This window comes from Salmo salar, chromosome ssa13 (genome assembly GCF_905237065.1).
Source record: "Salmo salar chromosome ssa13, Ssal_v3.1, whole genome shotgun sequence".
NCBI lineage: Eukaryota > Metazoa > Chordata > Actinopteri > Salmoniformes > Salmonidae > Salmo > Salmo salar.
This window is the reverse complement of record NC_059454.1, coordinates 33,279,996-33,303,734: the sequence shown is the minus strand read 5'-3', so window position 1 is coordinate 33,303,734 and position 23,739 is coordinate 33,279,996. Positions and strand designations below refer to the sequence as shown.

General features: G+C 40.8%; 3 protein-coding genes across 3 annotated transcripts in view; 2 read left to right on the top strand and 1 right to left on the bottom strand.

The window, feature by feature from the left end:
* Nucleotides 1–1,671: 1,671 nt before the first annotated feature.
* On the bottom strand, nt 1,672–16,771 carry LOC106566916 (protein ILRUN). The gene is made up of 5 exons (XM_014135519.2): nt 16,056–16,771; nt 5,629–5,783; nt 5,306–5,503; nt 4,693–5,012; nt 1,672–4,550 (listed from the first exon to the last, which is right to left on the bottom strand). The coding sequence occupies exons 1-5, from the start codon at nt 16,211–16,213 to the stop codon at nt 4,515–4,517; spliced, it is 867 nt and encodes a 288-aa protein (XP_013990994.1). The 5' UTR covers nt 16,214–16,771; the 3' UTR covers nt 1,672–4,514.
* A 296-nt stretch (nt 16,772–17,067) lies between these two features.
* Nucleotides 17,068–22,172, top strand: LOC106566914 (U1 small nuclear ribonucleoprotein C). The gene is made up of 6 exons (XM_014135518.2): nt 17,068–17,219; nt 17,559–17,601; nt 17,770–17,878; nt 18,016–18,105; nt 18,293–18,403; nt 21,389–22,172. The coding sequence occupies exons 1-6, from the start codon at nt 17,212–17,214 to the stop codon at nt 21,499–21,501; spliced, it is 474 nt and encodes a 157-aa protein (XP_013990993.1). The 5' UTR covers nt 17,068–17,211; the 3' UTR covers nt 21,502–22,172.
* Nucleotides 22,173–22,325: 153 nt separating this feature from the next.
* The window catches only part of LOC106566913 (UHRF1-binding protein 1), a 62,576-nt gene continuing 61,162 nt past the window's right edge, over nt 22,326–23,739 (top strand). The window contains exon 1 of the mRNA XM_014135516.2: nt 22,326–22,505. Within this exon, the coding sequence (XP_013990991.2) occupies nt 22,462–22,505 (44 nt within the window). The 5' untranslated portion in view covers nt 22,326–22,461. The remainder of the gene's footprint in view (nt 22,506–23,739) is intronic.

The window sequence follows — 23,739 nt, the reverse complement described above, 5'->3', positions numbered from 1 at the left end:
TCTGTACTAGCAAAACAGTCTTGTAGCTTCGCGTCTGCTTCGTCCGACCACTTCCGTATTGACACTTCCTGTTTGAGCTTTTGTTTGTAAACATGAAGCAAGAGAATGGAGTAATGGTAAGATTTGCCGAAGAGAGGACTTTGTATGTGTTTCTGTGGGTATAATAAAAATGGTCTAGAGTGTTAGCGCCCCTAGTGGTGCAGGAGACGTGCCGGTAGATGTGAGGTAGGACGGTTTTAAGTCTCCCTGTGTTAAAGTCTCTGCCCATCAGAAACGCCACCTCTGGGTAAGCGGTTTCTTATTTGTTTATGGCCCCATACAGTTTGCTGAGTGCCAGAGTAGTGTTGGCCTGTTGGAGGAATGTAGACAGCTGTGATAATTATGGATGAGAACTCTCTTGGTAGATAAAAAGGTCTGTATCTTACCGGGTGTTAATCCACTTCACTTACTGTAGTTCAATAACCAAAATATATTTTTTTCAAACTCAAGGTGTCATCATAGCTGACGTCCCATTCTTACTGCAGAAATCTTTGAAATAGATAAGACTTTTTTGAAAATGTGGTCACATAAAAAACTGATTTTACCGTCATTCTGTTACCAAACTTTACATCTGCATTGTTCTTCGAGTAAATGTGTTTTTGTTACATTTTCAGTGGAAATTGTTAAAAGTAGTCCTTGTGCATAGAGTTGGTTTGTTTAACTTTACAAGGTTTTTGTTTGGCATTCTTTTAAAGTAAACAAATTCTGTTACTGTAGAATTGCCCACTGGCCAAGTACTTACTTTCTGTCCTGTGAGTTGAACACTTATTCAGACTGAAGAGTGATGTAGCAAAAACATTGCTCTGCTATTAAGATTTTTACTGTAGGAGTATTGGGCCAAAGAGACAATTCTGTTTAAAATTGTCCTGCTTGGAGGGGGGCAACTCTCGGGCGAGGGTCGTGTGCTACCTCCGGAGGTAGCGTACTAGAGGTGAGAAATTTGCAGCTTTACATTACAGTAATAAAACTAATCTCCGAATTTGTTTTATACCTCTCGAGAATCTCCTTAAATCTCCTGAAATGTTTTAGTCTACTGTATGTGGAGGCTATCCCCCTCTTCTTCAGTCAGAGCTTTTCACTATCCCATACCTTAGACATAGGCCCATGTAGCTTTACCTTCTAATAATTACGTTTATATCCTTGTCTAACTGGATATTTATCGGCTATTCATAAGATTTTCAGTATTTTCATTTAATTTTACCATGCCAAAAATGTTGATCAATGCTACATGAGATACAATCACCCAGACTGATGGCTGGAATTAATTTATGAATGAACCCCTGTTAAATTTGGTGCAAAGTAATCAGTTACATAGTGTAGTGGGAACCTGAACAAAAACTAGTGACATTAGTCATCATGACCTTTAATTTGGAGAGCTTATTGACATTAGTAGAGGAAAAGTTACAGTCAATGAATGCAAGTTATTCATTCTTAAGTTGCTTGCTTAGTAAATGTTACAGGCATCCATTTCCACTACCTGTACATAATAAATACATGTTTTTTGTGTCTTTAGTGCATGATTAAATCTGATCAGTTGAAAAAATGTCATCTGGAGAGAAATGTATTACTGCAAAACTAGTGAACGCAAGATAAAGTAGGTAAGAAATAAAGACCATGGAGAAACGGCCAGCATTTGGTTTTCAGTGATAATTTAATTATACAAAGGTTCATTCAAACATACAGAAAAAGGGCTTTCATTTCTTTGCTCGGACTTTGTCTCATAAATGTGCTGCTGTAGAACTCTAGCACCAAGTCATCCATTCACCACTCTGACCCCTGAAAACTTAAAAGAAAGAAAAAATCTACCATACCAAAAAAGAAGCAAACATATCACTCAGTACATACATGACATCCGATTGTAAATGAAAAAGATAAAAATGGGGATGTGTCCCAAATGGTATGGTACCCTATTCCCTATATAGTGACTATAAAAGGGAATTTGGGGCGATTTGAGACGCAACCAGGGAGATTAGAGGGCAGTGTATTAATTTGTTTTTATGACGAGGAGAAACGTTTGTCATTACCATGCATCATAAGTTTCAAGAGCACATGCAATTGATCCAAGATATTTCCAAATGCCGTCAGGGCATACTGTTACCAAGGCAGATCAACCATGACAAGAGGTGTGGTTCTGGACAATGATACTGCTGTGACATTTTCATAGTACACAGTCATCCCTGGGGGTAAATGAGTGTGCTGCTGTTTGTTGCCCTACTCCCCCCTATGTAAAGTGAATATTTGGAAAAGGTCATCTCGCTAGCCAGGTTGTCAAAGTATTCACTAGTTGCAGATGGAAAGATAACAAATACAAGATAAAAAGGCATGTAGCCTTCCAGGCATGAAACTGAAGCGTAAAGACAACTGACCATAGTAAAAGAAGCGATAGTTAACTACTCAGTGCATAGAGATTAGCCAGTTAGTGCAAGTAACTTAAAAGGTCTTGAACAGTCAAAATCATGTTTTTCATGAAATTGAATGATATTTGGATGAAACCAGATTAAAGTATGATGACCAAAGTATGAAAAATTACTTGCTTCTACAATGATAAAGTTTGATCATAAAGTTACTGGTCCGCTCCCCCATGTCAAACACATGGATTCATTATTAAGGGGACATCACCTTAACTGTAATTTTAATACACTAATTGTAACATGACACTGTCTTACCTAATTTAAATAAGTACCACCTTCTAACCAACATCGGAGAAGGTGTGTTTGGAGGGACTTGGTTTATATAGCTAGATAGCTACTCTACTGGTGCCAACATTTTACTGTAGGGTGTCAGCAAATATAAATAAAAGTCTACCCTATTCATTTGTGGAAAAGACACGTTTCCCCATTCATCTGTGTCTGGTGTTACTGGCTCGCTAGGTCTTCACCCAGCATGGAACAAATGAGGGGGAAGGGTCCTTTAAATCGCCAACGCGGTTGTCAAACCAACACATCCGTCAGTGCTGCTGTGAACCGCATCACAAGAGACATGCCAAAACAAATATCATTGATGCAATTTCAATGTTGTTTGAGTTGCTTTGTGTATCACCAAATTAGCTTGAGATAATTGTATTGCAACGCCGCTCACTGCATCCAAGTTGCTTGACATAGGCATTTCAAAGAGCTGTCAGTCAAGGTGAGTTGTCGGTCATGAAGAGAAGCACCCTGCCCACTCAGCCTGTCTTTTCAAACTTCCTGGTAGTTAGCCATGAGAGAAAAAGTACTTTTCAGAATAACTGTTCAGAACCTTTCACACATTCTTTACATAGACTCTTGAGGGACTAATGAATTGACTGCCGGTACAAACAAATATTTGAACGAACGAGTTGTTTAACATTTTAATGTCTGAGCAAGAGGACACTAATTGTGATTTCTGAATTTTCCCTCAACAGTTTATTCCAAAGCCCAGGGTCATTAGCAAAATGTCTAGAAAATCAGAAAACATTAATCAAGCTGTGCCTTTTTCAAAGCAATTGTATAAGATCTTTGGGCAAAATAAGCAAAGATGCTTCAAAACAACATAGCTCTACATTCTGCAAATACATTCAACTCAAGACAATAAAAGCCAGAAACGTCATGGCTTTGCAACATGTGGACATTTGCAATCTTACAGAACAAATGAAAACAAATTGAACCTACAGGGTGCTGATACAAATCTACTTTCCATGTATTGACCCTGATATAGAGGATCCTTTGAGTAAATGTTAGTTAATGTTTCTTTTTTTTCCAGGACTGGCCAACTGCAATTTTGATAAAGACCTCCCTCTAGTGGATGGATATACTGTAGCTCAACTTCAGAGTAACATAATCAAAAGTGAAGCTACAACAAATAGTGAAAAGGAAATGCATGTGAATGAGCTGTTCTTCATTTGATGTTACCAGAAAACATCAACAAAAATACATGCATATCAGGCTGCTGAATTTGTGGAATTACTCTCCTGTCCCTGAAAAGTATACACTGTGAAATTAGGATAAAAAGTAAGAAGAGAACAGATGACATTTTTTTAAGTCAGTTTAGGAACTAGAGGATCAGTACGCAAAATAAATGGCTTTTCCTCCCTAGTCTGTCTCTTTCAGGTTGCACAACACACGCAAACACACACCCACGCAAACAGACACGCACTCCTCCTTTCATCACTGTAGTCTCAACTGCATTCAGACAACTAAAAAACAAAAAATAAAGATCAGAAAAAAAACTTGTCTCACTGCTTTTAAAAAGATTTGTAGCACTCTCATTTTTAACTTAGCATTCACACATGCATACACTGGATGTGGGATGTTGTTGGTTGAGTCGTATGCTGGGACAGAACAGAGCAGCTATGTCTTCTGGTTTCTGTTTGTTTTGCAGTAAAGTGGAGGTGGGACTTTGCATAAGTGTTTCTATGAATCTCAGGATACTCCACCAGCCACAGGTAATCCTCCCTCATTAGTTGATGAGAATCCAGGAACACAGTGCTGCCTGGCTGTGACGATGTTTCCCATGTCTTAAGACTGCCCAAAAGGATAGGGTCCGTGAATACCCTGTGGGGAAAATAAAGAAACATCTTGTGGATATAGAAAAACATCAATAAATACAACGTTTTGGTTATACTGATGAGCTATAGTATATTAAACATTGAAGTGTATCCCTAAGAAGTTTATTGTTGCTCCATATAGGCCTTACCTGGCTGTAAGTCACTACTGATAAGTTGCTTTGGAGACCGTTTGTTGCTATATTCACAGAGTTTTGTGACAGTCCATTTTGCTCTTGCTGCATTTGGTCTGGGCCACCCTCCCAGGTGTCCGCGGGGTCCTTGAGACCGCTGTCGTCACGGTGACTGTTGTCGTTGCTACCGGCGTGTTTCTGTGGAGAGGCGAAGGGGTTGTAGTCTACCTGCACGTTGCGGGCAGGCTGGGTGTTAAACTCGGCCTGGAAGGAGGACAGCTGCTGCGTCACACCCAGGAGGCCTCCCACCTCCACGCTGAGGATCACCCAGATCATATCTACAGTAGGGAGAGAATAATGTTAACACTCCACCGGGGGAACGGTTTTAAACTACACCTAGTATAAGCATTAGACCTTCAATATATTCAAGTGATGAAAACATTGCCTTTGGTGGATTCAGCATTAGACTGCGGTAACACGTTACATCAAAGTATACTTTCTAAAGGATGTGAAAAAGGTTTGAGTGGTTTAAACAAATACATTTATAGATAGTTTATTAAATTGGTGCTAAACAGTTATAAGTTGTGTGCTAAACAGTTATAACAGTTGACTGCTAAATAAAGATTCTCACCCCCATAGAAGAGTCCTGTGGCTGTGCACATCCTCCACTGGCCCTGGTACATGCCAGGAACAGCTGGGCTACGCATCTGCACACTGACATCAGCCATCTCCTGGGGGTCTAATGAGCGCACCATCACCATGTTCACATGACCAAATTGGTCCCCTCCAACATACTTCAGACATACCCCAGGGGGCCACGACTCTGCTCCTGCGAGAGACAAACAAACAAATTACACATGATGAAATTGATAAACCATTACCTCAATTGCCAGCCGCAGCTTGTCTGGCTGTGACTGTATGCAGCTCCTTAAGGGTCTTTTCACTTCAACCAACCTGTGTTCTGTATCCTCCACGTCTTAGTGAATGGTGTGTCAGGGGGAACAGACTCCCCCTCACCGATCGTCACATCCCCAACAAAAGACATGCATGGTGCATTGATGTTGGGGCTTTCAAAGTCATAGTAGGCGCCGATGGCTGCTTGTAAGTTCCTATGAGAGACGTAAAAATGAGGGAAAGGAATGGATATCAGTTAGTAGAACACAACTATCCCCGTTTTGATGCAAAGGGTGGAGGTTGAAAAGAGGGGGAAATCAAGCAAAAATATAATATTTATACTAAAGGAAGGCTTGTTTGAAGAAAACTTAACCCGTTACACACATACCCCTATACGGGTTGAAACTGACAGAGTTGGGCACATAAGTGCCTGAATTCAGCCTGGTCTCAGAGACTAGACGTAACATAGTAAACCCGGTACACTAAAAGTATACTGAACAAAAATATAAAACGCAACAATTTCTAAGATTTTACTGAGTTACAGTTCATATAATGAAATCAGTCAATTGAAACAAATGCATTAGGCCCTGATCTATGGATTTCACATGACTGGGAATATAGATATGCATCTGTTGGTCACAGATTAAAAAAAGAAAAAAAAGAGGGGAGTGGATCAGAAAACCAGTCTGTATTTGGTGTGACCACCATTTGCCTCATGCAGCGAGACACATTTCCTTCACATAGAGTTGATCAGGCCGTTGATTGTGGCCTGTGGAATGTTGTCCCACTCTTCAATGGCTAGAAGGCCAACATCCCGGAGTCGACTCTTCACTGTTGACGTTGAGTGTTTTGCGGGTACTATTTAATGAAGCTACCAGTTGAGGACTTGTGAGGCGTCTGTTTCTCAAACTAGACTCTCTAATGTACTTGTCCTCTTGCTTTGTTGTGCACCAGGGCCTCCCACTCCTCTTTCTATTCTGGTCAGAGACAGTTTGCGCTGTTCTGTGAAGGGAGTAGTACACAGCGTTGTACGAGATCTTCAGTTTCTTGGCAATTTCTCGCATGGAATAGCCTTCATTTCTCAGAACAAGAATAGACTGACAAGTTTCAGAAGAAAGGTCTTTGTTTCTGGCCATTTTGAGCCTGTAATCGAACCCACAAATGTCAATGCTCCAGATACTCAACTAGTCAAAAGAAGGCCAGTTTTATTGCTTCTTTAAATCAGGACAACAGTTTTCAGCTGTGCTAATTGCAAAAGGGTTTTCTAATGACCAATTAGCCTTTTAAAATGATAAAACTTGGATTAGCTAACAACGTGCCATTGGAACACAGGAGTGATGGTTGCTGATAGGCGTACAGAGGCCCACTATGTAGATATTTCCTAAAAATATATATTTTAAATAATTCAGCCGTTTCCAGCTACAATAGTCATTTACAACATGAACAATGTCTACACTGTATTTCTGATCAATTTGATGTTTTTTTTTGTTCATTAGAATAAGTGCTTTTCTTTAAAAAATAAGGACATTTTGAACTGACCCCAAACTTTTGAATGGTAGTGTACGTTGTGCAAATTCGTAACATATCTATAACAAATTAATACAAACCATAGGAAACATCTATATATATATTTTTTTGTTTTGTTTTATATATATTTACTCCGCTTCAGGCCCCCTCATACTCGGCTCAAGGCAAAAAACATCTGTCTGTTTAAGCAAGAGATCTTGGCCTTTTTCATCAATTTACTCACAATACCCCATAATGACAAAGCAAAAAAACACACACACACACACACACACACACACACACACACACACACAAATAAAATGACTCCAACCTAAGTGTTTAAACCACTTCACAAATTTCTTGTTAACAAACTATAGTTTTGACAAGTCGGTTAGGACATCTACTTTGTGCATGACACAAGTAATTTTTCCAACAATTGTTTACAGACAGATTATGTCACTTATAATTCACTGCATCACAATTCCAGTGGGTCAGAAGTTTGACTATGCCTTTAAACGGCTTGGAAAATTCCAGAAAATGTCACGGCTTTAGAAGCTTCTGATATGCTAATTGACATAATTTGAGTCAATTGGAGGTGTACTTGTGGATGTATTTCAAGGCCTACCTTCAAACTCAGTGCCTCTTTGCTTGACATCATGGGAAAATCAAAAGAAATTAGCCAAGACCTCAGAAAAAACAATTGTAGACCTCCACAAGTCTGGTTCATTCTTGGGAGCATTTCCAAATGCCTGAAGGTACCATGTTCATCTGTACAAACAATAGTACGCAAGTATAAACACCATGGGACTCCGCAGCCATCATACCGCTCAGGATGGAGACGTGTTCTGTCTCAAAGAGATGAACGTACTTTGGTGCGAAAAGAGCAAATAAATCCCAGAACAACAGCAAAGGACCTTGTGAAGATGCTGGAGGAAACGGGTACAAAAGTATCGATATCCACAGTAAAACAAGTCCTATATCAACATAACCTGAAAGGCCGCTCAGCAAGGAAGAAGCCACATCTCCAAAACCACCATAAAAAAGCCAGACTACGGTTTGCAACTGCACATGGGGACAAAGATCGTATTTTTGGGAGAAATGTCCTCTGGTCTGACGAAACAGAAATAGAACTGTATGGCCATAATGACCATCGTTATGTTTGGAGGAAAAGGGGGAGGCTTGCAAGCTGAAGAACACGGTTGGGATGGTGTTCTTCACTCTCTACTATTATTCTGACATTTCACCTTCTTAAAATAAAGTGGTGATCCTAACTGACCTAAGACAGGGAATCTTTACTAGGATTAAATGTCAGGAATTGTGAAAAACTGAGATTAAATGTACGTGGCTAAGGTGCATGTAAACTTCTGAATTCAAATGCATATATATATACTGCTCAAAAAAATAAAGGGAACACTTAAATAACACAATGTAACTCCAAGTCAATCACACTTCTGTGAAATCAAACTGTCCACTTAGGAAGCAACACTGATTGACAATAAATTTCACATGCTGTTGTGCAAATGGAATAGACAATGGTGGAAATTATAGGCAATAAGCAAGACACCCCCAATAAAGGAGTGGTTCAGCAGGTGGTGACCACAGACCACTTCTCAGTTCCTATGCTTCCTGGCTGATGTTTTGGTCACTTTTGAATGCTGGCGGTGCTTTCACTCTAGTGGTAGCATGAGACGGAGTCTACAACCCACACAAGTGGCTCAGGTAGTGCAGCTCATCCAGGATGGCACATCAATGCGAGCTGTTGCAAGAAGGTTTGCTGTGTCTGTCAGCGTAGTGTCCAGAGCATGGAGGCGCTACCAGGAGACAGGCCAGTACATACCAGGAGACAGGCCAGGCAACAACCCAGCAGCAGGACCGCTACCTCTGCCTTTGTGCAAGGAGGAGCAGGAGAAGCACTGCCAGAGCCCTGCAAAATGACCTCCAGCAGGCCACAAATGTGCACGTGTCTGCTCAAACGGTCAGAAACAGACTCCATGAGGGTGGTATGAGGGCCCGACGTCCACAGGTGGGGGTTGTGCTTACAGCCCGTGCAGGACGTTTGGCATTTGCCAGAGAACACCAAGATTGGCAAATTCGCCACTGGCGCCCTGTGCTCTTCACAGATGAAAGCAGGTTCACGTGACAGACGTGACAGAGTCTGGAGACGCTGTGGAGAACGTTCTGCTGCCTGCAACATCCTCCAGCATGACCGGTTTGGCGGTGGGTCAGTCATGGTGTGGCATTTCTTTGGGGGGCCGCACAGCCCTCCATGTGCTCGCCCGAGGTAGCCTGACTGCCATTAGGTACCGAGATGAGATCCTCAGACCCCTTGTGAGACCATATGCTGGTGCGGTTGGCCCTGGGTTCCTCCTAATGCAAGACAATGCTAGACCTCATGTGGCTGGAGTGTGTCAGCAGTTCCTGCAAGAGAAAGGCATTGATGCTATGGACTGGCCCGCCCGTTCCCCAGACCTGAATCCAATTGAGCACATCTGGGACATCATGTCTCGCTCCATCCACCAACAGACTGTCCAGGAGTTGGTGGATGCTTTAGTCCAGGTCTGGAAGGAGATCCCTCAGGAGACCATCCGCCACCTCATCAGGAGCATGCCCAGGCGTTGTAGGGAGGTCATACAGGCACGTGGAGGCCACACACACTACTGAGCCTCATTTAGACTTGTTTTAAGGACATTACATCAAAGTTGGATCAGCCTGTAGTGTGGTTTTCCACTTTCATTTTGAGTGTGACTCCAAATCCAGACCTCCATGGGTTGATAAATTGGATTTCCATTGATTATTTGTGTGATTTTGTTGTCAGCACATTCAACTATGTAAAGAAAAAAGTATTTAATAAGATTATTTCATTCATTCAGATCTAGGGTGTGTTGTTTAAGTGTTCCCTTTATTTTTTTGAGCAGTGTATATATTTCACAGCGGTTCAGATGGTACAATGATTCTCTACACATTGCTTGTTTTGTCATACAAACTGAAATTAGTCAAACTATTCGAATTTTTGCAACCATGAAATGGCAGAACGATTTCTGCATATTGCAACTTTAAATCTACAGACTCAACCATGTCTTAAATTTTAAGACACCTTGAAGTACATAAAAAATATTTGATGAAAAACTTAAATTTGGCCTACTGCTATTAGCCCATACAAACACATGGAATAGTAGATTCACAACATTTAACAGATAGTCCACCCCCAAACAAATCTAAAAAGGAAGTTTCTGAGAGATATAAGAAAGATCAGCTTTGAATTTATAAAAAAAATGTTTTTACATGTATTTAATGTTGGCACTAAAAACACTCTTCATATATACACTTTCATTCATTTTTTTCAACTGGTACCGGGGGTCCTTCAGACGACTTTTGTGAGGCCTGTGGGCGTCCTAGAGCAAAACACGTACAGTCCCAGTCAAAAATATGGACACACCTACTCATTCCAGGGTTTCTCTTTATTTTTACTATTTTCTACATTGTAGAATAACAGTGAAGACATCAAAACTATTAAATAACACATATGGAATCATGTAGTGACCAAAAATTAAGTGTTAAACAAAATATATTTAATATTTGAGATTCTTCAAAGTAGCCACTCTTTGCCTTGATGACAGCTTTGCACACTCTTGGCATTCTCGCAATCAGCTTCACCTGGAATGCTTTTCCAACAGTCTTGAAGGAGTTTCCACATATGCTGAGCACTTGTTGGCTGCTTTTCTTTTTCCATGCTTCCCGGTGGGAACCACACATGCGGTGATCATCCGTTCACCTACTCTGCGTCTCACAAAGACACGGCAGTTGGAACCAAAAACCTCACATTTGGAATCAAACCAAAAGGACAGATTTCCACTGGTCCAATGTCCATTGCTCGCGTTTCTTGGCACAAGGAAGTATCTTCTTCTTATTGGTGTCCTTTAGTATTGGTTTCTTTGCAGCAATTTAACCATGAAGGAAGGCCTGATTCACGCAGTCTCCTCTGAACAGTTGATTTTGAGATGTGTCTGTTACTTGAACTCTATGAAGCATTTATTTGGGCTGCAATCTGAGGTGCAATTAACTCTAATGAACTCATCCTCTGCAGCAGAGGTAACTCTGGGTCTTTCTTTCCTTTGGCAGTCCTCATGAGAGCCAGTTTCATCATAGCACATGATGGTTTTTGTGACTGCACTTGAAGAAACTTTCAAAGTTCTTGACATTTTCCAGATTGACTGTCGTTTCTCTTTGCTTATTTGAGCTGTTTTTGCCATATGGACTTGGTCTTTTACCATATAGGGCTATCTTCTGTATACCACCCCAACTGATTGTCTCAAATGCATTAAAATATTCCACAAATGAACTTAACAAGGCACACCTGTTAATTGAAATGCATTCCAGGTGACTACCTCATGAAGCTGTTTAAGAGAATGCCAAGAGTGTGCAAAGCTGTCATCAAGGCAATAAGGTGGGTACTTTGAAGAATCTAAGATATATTTTTATTTGTTTAACACTTTCTTTGGTTACTACATGATTTCATGTGTTATTTAATAGTTTTGATTGTAGAATAAAAGTGAAGACATCAATGGAGAAAATATAAAAATAAAGAAAATCCCTCGAATGAGTAGGTGTCCAAACTTTTGACTGGTACTATACGTGTTCGTGAGAGTCTCACCTTTGCACAGAGGTGTATTACTGTGTAGCCCAAACTGTTCAGACGCTACAGACAGAAGTTCGCAGATCGGCTGTACCGACTTCAGACGAGTCCCAAGATGCAGTGCAAGCCCACTGTAGAGCAAAACTGAGAACACCATCGTGTTGGTGAGAGTCATCTTTCCATAGAGGGGTTTTTCTAGGCCAAACCGTTCGGACGCTACAGACGATTTTGTGAGAAGACTGTCAGACCATGAGACATCCTGGAAATCAAACACCACTCTGTCACCTTTCACCGCAAGTGCGACATTGGCAGATGCGGTGGCCTGAGACACATCCAATGCAAAAACTGATATATCTAGCTTAAACTGATAGATTTTTAAATGGGGATTGTTTTATTATGCGGGGGCATGGACATCGACTATAGGGGGTTTTAAAGGACCAATCTTGAGGAACTGGCCAAAAACAGAGTGCGTGGAGATGATTTATGCGTGGAGATGACTTCCCTGTGGCTCAGTTGGTAGAGCATGGTGTTTGCAACGCCAGCATGGTGTGTGCAACGCCAGGGTTGTGGGTTCGATTCCCACGGGGAGCCAGTACAAAAAAAAAAATATGCATAAAATGAAATGTATGCATTCACTACTGTAAGTCGCTCTGGATAAGAGCGTCTGCTAAATGACTAAAATGTAATGTAAAAAATGATTTATGGATGACCTATGCTCCTCATGGAATAAAATGGTTTAAGTCAAGTCAGTAAGTCAAAGGTGCAACCTTGTACCTTTAATTTAAAATTTCCACTGCTGTGGTAACTTGTATTGCTTCTTGGATCCCTCCCCCTGACACACTCTGATAAGGACAGGGACACACTCTGATAAGGACAGGGACACACTCTGATAAGGACAGGGGGCCAAGCCCACTGATCCACCACCCCTAAAGGCTTTTACTAACTAACAAGCTGGTCAATAGGAATTACATTCTCTGAGATAAGGTTTTTTAGTCCCTTTCAAATGTTCCTTGCTTATACAATTTGGCCAGATGTATTTTAGTGGAAATTGAGCTTTAGAATTATGCATGTTCCTCAGAGCAACACTACAGAAATGCTGCAAGCTGAATGTACAGCAACATACCTACTGTCATACGTGAGTGCAGCAGTTCCACATTTTAGACAGCGCAAATACATAGTCTCACGTGATTACAAATCAAGGCCTTCGAATGCCCATTTGCCACGATGCGGTAGTATGTTAGTTAACTAGCCATAGTCAATAGCGAAGCAAAACTGTACAAATGTAATAGTAAATGAATGGGGTTATAACGTTCACAACCATGGAAGATAAACTGTCCAGTAACATTACTAAGGACGAACGACGGCGAGATATGATGATGTGTATTGGGTACATAGTTGCATTAATAAATCAATTGTGAAACGTTTCCACAGCAGAACACTGGTGTGTGGGGGCAAACCTTCCACCTGTAACATTGCTGCATGTGAAACTTGAACTGCACCACATGCTGACTGCAGCACGTGCCCATGATCTAAAGGAGGGTCTTGGAACCATAGAGATCCTATTCAAGTACTATGTCATAACCCCTCAAAGTTCCAGAATGGTATGAAAATGGAAGCCATTGTGGTGGTCAGGGAGAAATCCAAACCAGTCTAATTGGAATGGATGGCAGTAGAGGCTCTGGAGATGAATTTCCTGCTTTACTTACGCAGGAAAATAAAGGCATGTGATATAAGAGTGTGCAATATAATTATTGTCAACCTAAAATTATTGTATAAACTATTTATAGGTCTAACTTTGACATCTAAAATATATGTAGACAGACCATAAATGTCTTAGTGTTTGATTTCTTGGAAAGCTGTGTTATAATTATACAATATCAGTAATTGTTGCATTTATAAGTCCTATCATCAACTGATTTCAACCAGTGTATGGCTGTGGATGGACTGCATTGCTTGTATGGAATGTTGGTATATTAGCAGTTAGCCCAAGATGTACTCTTAAGGAGCTTACGGTTACTCCTTAAGGTCCAAGGAAGTTATATATTATTTTCAAAGGTAGACTGGCTCTGGCAGCCAAACATTCCATCTAAACGTGAAAAGATTCTCAATTGTGATACAGTTCAAGAAACAAAGCCCTTTACTTTCATATCACATAAACATAATTTCACAAATGCTAAATATACACTTACTGTTCACGGTTTTAACCGGCTTTATCACAGTTGCAACCAACAGTATTTTTCAGTGAAAACAGGTTTCGTGTGGCCTTCTGTTACACACAGGTGTTCGGCGCATGCTAGATAATTAGTTATCACACGTGGTCCCTCTGTCTTCCGTAAACATGCATTGTTACATGGGGATATGGCCATGTGGGAACACTAACTCTATAAAGGGGTGTATCAATTTAACCTTTTGAAAATGATTTCTTGCTGTTATGAAAGGTCCTTATGCTTCCAAATGTTCAGAACAAGCCGTGGCTCTTAACAAAACTCCTCCGTACAGAAGACGCCTTCATCCAAGGAGTCCTCTAGTGTCTACGCCTGGGGGAGGGTTCCACTTAACTAACATATGGAATTGTTTTAAGATGGCGACACCAAAAATAATTTTGCTATTTGATTTTGACCCCTTTAGGTATAAAAATTACCAAATTATTTATGAAATTCTGAATTTGGCCTTACTGCTATTAGCCCATAGAAATGCATTGAATAACAGATTCATATGTGAAAAAACAGCTAGTCCAAAGAAATATTAAAAAGGAAGTTGTGTCTGTCCTTTATCTGAAAGATAAGAAAGACCAAGCAACTACTTTAAAAAAATGTATACATATTTAACCCCCTTTTTTTTTGGAGGCACTAAACTAACATATATACTTCCATTATTTCTCTTGTATAGGGCTATCTTCAGGCGAGTCTTGTGGGTGTCTTTGAGCAACCGACATGAACGTCTTCATGAGAAACTCACCTTTCCATAGATGGGTCATAATAGTTTGTAGGCCAAACTATTATGTTGTGTTATCATATTTTGCCTATTCCAATGTTTGTAGAATGCATACTGGCATTTGAAAAAGGGAATCCGGACACACTGTGGGCACGGTAGACATGTAAATGTAGTTGTAGATGCATGACACATTTGGAATTCCATGATAAGAACTCTATGATCAGAATACTAAAGCTGCACGTACTGTCAAGTCTAGACACAGCCTTAAAGCTACAATATGTAACTTTTTGGGCAACTACCAAATTCACATAGAAAAGTGGGTTATAGATCTGTCATTCGCATTGAAAGCAAGTCCAAGAAGCGGTAGATCTGTTCTATGTACGCTATTTCTATGCTACCCATTCTTAAGTTTAGTTTTTGGGGGTATTTTACTTTTGGTTTTTAACACCAGTTTCAAACAACAGAATTTTTTGTAAAAAAATGTTGGTTATGGAAAAAATATTTCACAGCAGTTTAAATGGTACAATGATTCTCTACATAGTGACTGCTTCTTTTGTTACATATACTGAAATTAGGCTAACTATTAGAATTTTAGCAACCAGGAAATGGTGGAGCAATTTCTGCATATTACACCTTTAAACTGGCTGGCTAACAAATATGCTGTGCATATAATAATAAGATACTGTAAAACAATGATTTTTATCACAGCACTGGCAGACCATGGCTGATCTATACCGTCCCTAACCGGCTGGCCTTTTATACTGTCATAATAACAAATCATGCATTGAACCTTGTTCTGACCTAGGTCATAAAAACAATTATGCTCCTTCTAGTATTCTAATTCTATGCTTGGAACCTTGTTGTGACCCAGGCCGTGGTCTTGTAATGCCTGGACACTTTCATGTGGAAAGAAATGTATTGCTGAAAAATAAAATCAGAGTGGACAAACGAGTCTCATTGGTTGTATTTGCCTAGCTAGATATGATGACTACTCTTGCTGAAGATGCGTTAATTCAAGAAGACCCTCTCCAAACATTATAATTAGTCTGACGGTAACATAACTGTACAGTACAAAATAAAGATATGCAATTTACACGTCCCACAATAACGTTATAGAATGATAGTAAATAGACCCACATCTGTCAATGATTTTTCATTGAAGGAAGGACTATCCTGGCTGTAGCCAATTAGCTAGCTAGGAATCCAAATGACAATCCAATTAATTACATTTTACATCTAAGAATAAACACACAAAATAATAGTTTTTGCTCGTTGAATTGTAAATAAAAAGAAAATCACAAACAAATTGTTGGCTGACTATCCGTCATACAGCTAACTAACTAGCTCAATCCTCTACCTAGCTAGCTAAATTAGCATTAGCAAACACACAGAGGCCACAAGTCCCCGAGCTCACCAATTGGTCATGTCCAGGAAGAAGGCGCATCCAGCGGGGTTCAGTTGAAACCCAAGCAGTCTCTGAAACTCGGCTATGAGGATGTCTTTATCGGTGGTGCCCATGCAGCTAAATTTCTGCATAAGCTCCGGATCCAGATCCAAATCCATGCCCTCCATCGCGGATTTCCCTGACAAGGGACAGGGTTCCTTTCCTAATTTAGTCCGAGGCCTCAACCTGTCATAAAAAAAACTAAACAACAACCCAAATGCGCATGACAGTGACAAATCTACGACTGATGCCGCGTTCAAACCAACAGGGACCTCGGATCTGGGTACTCGGAAATCTCCGACCTCAGTGCGTTCAAAACAAACTGGGAACTCGGGGGGAAAAAACGAGCTCCAACTGGGATTTTATTTTTATTTAAAACGGTCATCCAACTCGGAATTCCACCTCGGGAACTTGGGCCTCTTTCTATTGCTCAGGCTTTCCGACCTGAAGATCACTGATATCATGTTTTGACCTCGTATATTTCCGAATTCCCAATTGTTTTGAACGCGGCATAATGGTGCCTTCAAGACAACTGAGAATTCCGAAAAAACAAGTCGCCAAATCACGACGTCAGTGATTTTCAGGTCGGAAAGTCGAAACTCTACGTAGGTTCCCGAGTTGGAATTCTGAGTTGGATGACCGTTCAAAATATGTTTCCCAGTGGAGCTCGTTTTACCCCCGCGAGATCCCAGTTACCGTGAACGCACTGAAATCGGAAGTCGGATATTTCCGAGTTTCCAGTTCAAGTCGACCCTCTTGAACTAAGCCACGGTTGGCGTTCCAGGTCGCCTACATTGCAGACGTGCTGCGCATGATCATATCTCAGAATAACTTTTTGCACTACAACATTATTTGTTATGAATGCATACAGTACTCACAAAATGTAATAGCAAATGGTCAATAGAGAAACGTGTCATACAATGTATAAGACATTGATTCTCAGATTCTGTGCCCGAATAGTTTGCATTGTTTGCAATACCGATAGTGGGGGGTTGTGGCGCTGCAGTTATTATGCGGAGCCTAACGAGGACGCGTCTCCTCTCATCTTAAAGCAGTCGTTGTTTACTTAGACTTCCGGTAAAGGGAAAAGGTTTTTCAACGTTTGTTGTAAGGCAGGTTGAGCGAAATGCCGAAGTAAGTGTTTTATCTTTTGCATATTTAATATATTTTGAAGGTATTTTACCTTAATGAACACTGGACATGTATATCTAATGGAACTTCAGAACTATTGGAAGTTCGTTGGCTAATTCAATCGGCTTCAGCCAGAGTTTCAACCCCATTGGCTGTGAAGGAAGTGTAGCATCATTCATAGCATGCTTGTTTTGCTGCCTGATCTTACATTGATTTGGTTTTATTATGACCGCTTCAGTATTCGCTATAACGATTCTGTCCAGAGGCATATAGGTTTTTATACTCTGGTTCTGCCTACACTGATCAAGTTGATCTAGTACTCAATGTCTGTTTATCCATCAGGTTTTATTGTGACTACTGTGACACTTACCTAACTCATGACTCGGTAAGTCTGCACAACATTGCTAGTAGAAGTGTTTACTGATTGCATGTGGTTGATTCTGTCTTGAAGCTGCATGTGATGAGTTTCTTCTCTAGCCTTATTGTATATTCAGATTGTTGCAAGGTCAACATTGTGTCCAATGTACATCGATGACTGTAATGTGTTTGGTAGCCCTCTGTGAGGAAAACACACTGCAGTGGCCGCAAACACAAAGAAAATGTAAAAGACTATTACCAGAAATGGATGGAAGAACAAGCACAGAGCCTCATTGACAAAACAAGTGAGTAACACAAGAAAAATACATGCGTTGACCTGTCTTTGTTACCTTGACGTGTTTCGGCCACTATAACCATTCTATGTGAAAAGGGGCTGGAGGGCTAATATGTCAGGAGTTCTAACAAATTTTGTTTATCTTAGCTGCTGCCTTCCAACAAGGGAAGATGCCCCCAACACCATTCCCAGGAGCCCCACCTCCAGGGGGTGCCATGATCCCTCCACCAAACCTCCGTAAGTGCACTAGTGCCATGTACATTTCTGTTTGTATGCGAAGAGCACATCCAAGCTCGACCAAATTCCTCAGTTGGAGAGTAAATCTTACCACTCATTTACAAAAATGACATTGTATACAAATATTTTTCTACTAATAAAGGTCTGAGTTACCTGGTAGTTGTTGTTAATGATGTTTTATGAATAGATGGCCCACCACGTCCAGGGATGCTACCAACACCCCAGATGGGTGGTCCTCCAATGATGCCCATGATGGGTGGAATGGGACCACCCCCACCTGGAATGATGGGTGGTCCAGGTAGGATAACCTCAAACTGTTATTTCTGTAATGTACAATGCGTTCAGAAAGTAGTCAGACCCCTTGACTTTTTCCAACATTTTGTTATGTTACAGCCTTATTCTAAAATGTATTAAATAAAAAAAAATTCTCAGCAATCTACACACAATACCTCATAATGACAAAGCTAAAATGGAAATATCACATTTGCATAAGTATTCAGACCCTTTACTCAGTACTTTGTTGAAGCACCTTTGGCAGCGATTACAGCCTCGAGTCTTATTGGGTATGACGCTAAAAGCTTGGCACACCTGTATTTGGGGAGATTCTTCTCTTCAGATCCTCTCAACCTCTGCCAGGTTGGATGGTGAGCATCGCTGCACAGCTATTTTCAGGTCGCTCCAGAGATGTTACATCGGGTTTAAGTCCTGGCTCTGGCTGGGCCACTCAAGGACATTCAGAGACTTGTCCTGAAGCCACTCCTGCGTTGTCTTGGCTGTGTGCTTAGGGTCGTTGTCTTGTTGGAAGGTGAACATTCGCCCCAGTCAGATCCTGAGCGCTCTGGAGCAGGTTTTCATCAAGGATCTCTCTGTATTTTGCTCTGTTCATCTTTGCCTCAAACCTGACTACTCTCCCAGTCCCTGCCTCTGATAAACATCCCCACAGCATGCTTCACCCTACAGTGAAGGAATGGCTTCCATCTGGCAACTACCATAAAGGCCTGATTGGTGGAGTGCTGCAGAGATGGTGGTCCTTCTTGAAGGTTCTCCCATCTCCACAGAGGAACTCTGGAGCTCTGTCAGAGTGACCATCGGGTTCTTGGTCACCACCCTGACCAAGGCCCGTCTCCCCCAATTGCTCAATTTGGCAGGGCGGCCAGCTCTAGGAGGAGTCTTGGTGGTTCCATAATTTGCCGTTTTTTGATCTTGTTATACTCTTGTGAATTCTATGGTTTTTACTAGATTACTTGTAGTTTTTCGTGTTTGTCTGTCATTTTTGTAATGACTTGGTGCTGCCTATCTTGGCCAGGACGCTCTTGAAAAATAGTTTTTACATCTCAATGAGCCCTTCCTGGTTAAATAAGGTTAAAAAAAATGTTTGAATCATATAACAACCAAAAAAATGTTAATCATATCAAAATATATTTTACATTTGAGATTCTTCAAAGTAGCCACCCTTCGCCTTGATTACAGCTTTGCATTCTCTCAACCAGCTTCATGAGGTAGTCACCTGGAATGCATTTCAATTAACAGGTGTGCCTTGTTAATTTGTGGAATTTCTTTCCTTAATACGTTTGAGCCAATCAGTTGTTGTGACAAGGAAGGGGTGGTATACAGAAGATAGCCCTATTTGGTAAAAGACAAAGTCCATATTATGGGAAGAACAGCTGAAATAAGCAAAGAGAAACGACAGTCCATCATTACTTTAAGACATGAAGGTCAGTCAATTCAGAAAATGTCAAGAACTTTGAAAGTTTATTCAAGTGCAGTCGTAAAAACCTTCAAGCTCTATGAAGAAACTGCCTCTCATGATGACCGCCACAGGAAAGGAAGACCCAGAGTTAGCTCTGCTGCAGCGGATACGTTAATTCGAGTTACCAACCTCAGAAATTGCAGCCCTTATAAATGCTTCTAAGTTCAAGTAACAGTAACATCTCAAAATCGACTGTTCAGAGGAGACTGCTTGAATCAGGCCTTCCTTCATGGTCAAATTGCTGCAAAGAAACCACTACTAAAGGTCACCAATAAGAAGAGACTTTCTTGGGCCAAGAAACACAAGCAATGGACATTAGACCGGTGGAAATCTGTCCTTTTGGTCTGAGTCCAAAGGTGAGATTTTTGGTTCCAACTGCCGTGTCTTTGTGAGACGCAGAGTAGGTGAACGGATGATCTCCGCATGTGTGGTTCCCACCGTAAAGCATGAAGGAGGTGGTGTTGGGGTGCTTTGCTGGTGACATTGTTGGTGATTTATTTAGAATTCGGGGCACACTTAACCAGCTTGGCTACCACAGAATTCTGCAGCGAAATGCCATCCCATCTGGTTTGCGCTTAGTGGGACGATCATTTGCTTTTAAACAGGACAATGACCCAACCCCCTCAGGCTGTGTAAGGGCTATTTGACCAAGAAGAATAGTGATGGAGTGCTGCATCAGATGACTTGGCCTCCACAATCACCCCACCTCAACCCAGTTGGGATGGTTTGGGATGAGTTGGACCGCAGAGTGATGGAAAAGCAGCCAAGAAGTGCTCAACATATGTGGGAACTCCTGCAAGAATGTTGGAAAATCATTCCTGGTGAAGCTGGTTGAGAGAATGCCAAGAGTATGCAAAGCTGTCATCAAGGCAAAGGATGGCTACTTCGAAAAATCTAAAATATATTGTAATTTAACTTTTTTTGATTCCATATGTTTTATTTCATAGTTTTGATGTCTTCACTATTATTCTACATTGTAGAAAATAGTAAGAATAAAGGAAAACCCTTGAATGAGTAGGTGTGTCCAAACTTTTGACTGGTAGTGTAGACAGGTGTGTGTGCCTTTTCCAAATCATGACCAATCAATTGAATTTACAACAGGTGGACTCCAAGTTGTAGAAAAATCTCAAGGATGATCAATGAAACAGGATGCACCTGAGCTCAATTTCAAGTCCCATAGCAAAGCGTCTGAATACTTATGTAAATGGGGTATTTGTTTATTTTTAATACATTTGCAAACATTTCTAAAATCCTGTTTTTGCGTTGTCATTATGGGGTATTGTGTGTAGATTGAGGGAAAACAATTATTTAATCAATTTTAGAATAAGGCTGTAACGTTACAACATTTGGAAAAAGTCAAGGGGTCTGCATAATTTCCGACTGCACTGTACATGCATAGACTCAAACAAGTGACGAATGTGCTTCAGTTTGCCAGTATTGAGGAAACATACCATCTAAAACAAAATACTATCGTCTGAAAACAGGAGCGACTCAAACCATAAACTGTAAATGCTTTCTGTCCTTCATTCTCAGGTATGCGACCTCCAATGGGTGGCCGAATGCAGATGATGCCTGGACATCACATGATGCGACCTCCCGGTCATCCAATGATGATGCGGCCAATGATGGCACGGCCAGACCGATAAACTCTCCCCGCCTCCCTCAAACACACACTGTGGGTTTGTTCCACATGATCACTAAATCTTATGTTCTCACTTCTCCCCTAAAGTCATTTGATTAGGGAAATCTATGGTTGATTAAGTTGGTCTAAAGCGTTTAATGAAGTCGCTGACAAGTGCCACAGTCCCTTACATATAGCCACTTGATCGTAGGAACATTGTTAATTTTATGTCAAACTACCAAGTAGATTTGAAGGTGAGTAACAGATTCCGTGGAACGAACCTTTTGGCAAATCCCTCCCCACTCTACATCTGTCTCTAGGACTTAACTTTACATAATACTGTTTTGGCCATCTTCCCTTTGCTGTACTCCCACCCATTTTCCCTGGATGGATTTCATTTTTATTAGGGCTACAGATTTTATAATGATCCCCTCTGCTTATTCCAATTTTCCCTGCTCAGCCTTGTTAGTTTGGTGTCTTGGCACATGCTAAAGACAAAACAGGAACATATGAGGTTGTTGTTGTTGAATGTGTTTTTGTCATTCACATAGAGGTGTATTAAGGTCTGTTTTTAGTTGGCAGGACCAGTCGGATGAAGCATTGTATCAACTGTTTATTTTGTAAACATTTTTTATGAGCTTATGCTATTGACTGCATTTATTTTATAACGGTCTATTAAACGAAAATGATAACTTATTTGTCTGGTCGATAAGGTTTTCCGTCTCTTTGAACACAGTTATATTTTATATCCCTTGCTGTTCGTTATCAATTCAGCAGATGGCGCTAACGCAATATGTGTCAAAGCATGTCTTTGCTTGCTATGTCTTATGGGAAAAATACAATTACACAAATTACCCGTGGTGAATAAGGGTCGTTTTTCATTTCGCAGAAGATGAGAGGTGGAGTGGAATGTGAAGAGAATATGCCTATACGCTAGCTAGCTACAAATAAATAATTTAGCTAGGTTATTCTCACCAACACCGCAATGGCAGGAATAATCAAAAAGCAAATATTGAAACATTTGTCCAGGTAAGAAAGATTGCTAGCTAGCTTGGCTAACGTTAGCTAGCCACCTGCTTTAAGCTTGGATGGGCCAGCTAGGTGTAATACTAGGTAGGCATGTCAACCAAAGATGGCCAGATAGAAGGATATTCATGATTTGTTACACAGCCCACTAGTTGTCTTTTGTGTTGGATAAATCCGCTGGCAATCTCTCAAGCTAGTAGTGCAACACCAAGCAAGGCTGATGCATAGTCTCGCGTGCGAACAGACGTTTTCGTGGAAGATTTTATTCATGTCAGTCACCTTACATAATGAAACAATACTGCTGACTAAATAAATGAATCCAGCATAATGGTACCATTTCTCAGGAGTGTGACTGTGTAATAGAGCATGAATGGAGTGGAACCTATTATATTTAACGTTACCTTCAAGTGCTCTGCTTGGACCTCATCACCGTCAGTCATTCAACAGACATGCAGACTTCAGGACCGGCCAGCAGTAATTTATAGGCACAATATAAGCTCCTGAATGGGACTTAAACAATTGTGTACAAAATAATATTTTTTTTAGAAAAGATTACCGAGTTCCGGACCTGTAGTTACAGCCATCAGTGGAGCCACTCCGTATAGAGAACAATGAAGCTCCGGTGGCTTCAGGACTATTCATAAATTCCTGTCCCTCGTTTGAGTCAGGTTATGAGAGCAATTGCTGACTGGGTGTCATTTCAAGTCAGTGATGAACGGCCATCAGCCCTTCCTTCAGTGTAATTTGTCCTCACAGTGGTTTGAATAACCTGGCATTACACCTCACAAGGATCTCATGAGATAGAATTAACATCAGTTGGTGTGCCTGCCTGCTGGAGTGTAGTGCTGCTGCTGTGCTATTTTGAGAAGATGGTCCAATTTTGGGCTTTTGTTGTCACAGATGGGGATGGGCATTTTATATGTTCGTGTACTCCCATAATTTTTTTCTCTCTCTCGACTACTCAAATAATACAAATAGGTGTGTCTCGACCACCATTTGCCTCATGCAGCGCGACACATCTCCTTCGCATAGAGTTGATCAGGCTGTTGGTTTTGGGCTGTGGAATGTTATCCCACTCCTCTTACATTTACATTTACATTTAAGTCATTTAGCAGACGCTCTTATCCAGAGCCTTATGATATCCAGTGGAACAACCACTTTACAATAGTGCATCTAAATCTTTTAAGGGGGGGGTTAGAAGGATTACTTTATCCTATCCTAGGTATTCCTTAAAGAG

Bases quoted from the DNA above. Each gene is read 5' to 3' on its own strand.
- LOC106566916 (XM_014135519.2), bottom strand. From the start codon at position 16,213: ATGGAGGGCATGGATTTGGATCTGGATCCGGAGCTTATGCAGAAATTT. The intron at 5,504-5,628 runs GTTGGTTGAAGT...TGTCTCTCGCAG, and splicing joins GTGGAGGATACAGAACACAG to GAGCAGAGTCGTGGCCCCCT. The intron at 5,013-5,305 runs GTGAGAATCTTT...TCCCTACTGTAG, and splicing joins CACAGGACTCTTCTATGGGG to ATATGATCTGGGTGATCCTC.
- LOC106566914 (XM_014135518.2), top strand. The intron at 17,602-17,769 runs GTAAGTCTGCAC...TGTGTTTGGTAG, and splicing joins CTTACCTAACTCATGACTCG to CCCTCTGTGAGGAAAACACA. The intron at 18,106-18,292 runs GTAAGTGCACTA...TTTTATGAATAG, and splicing joins GATCCCTCCACCAAACCTCC to ATGGCCCACCACGTCCAGGG.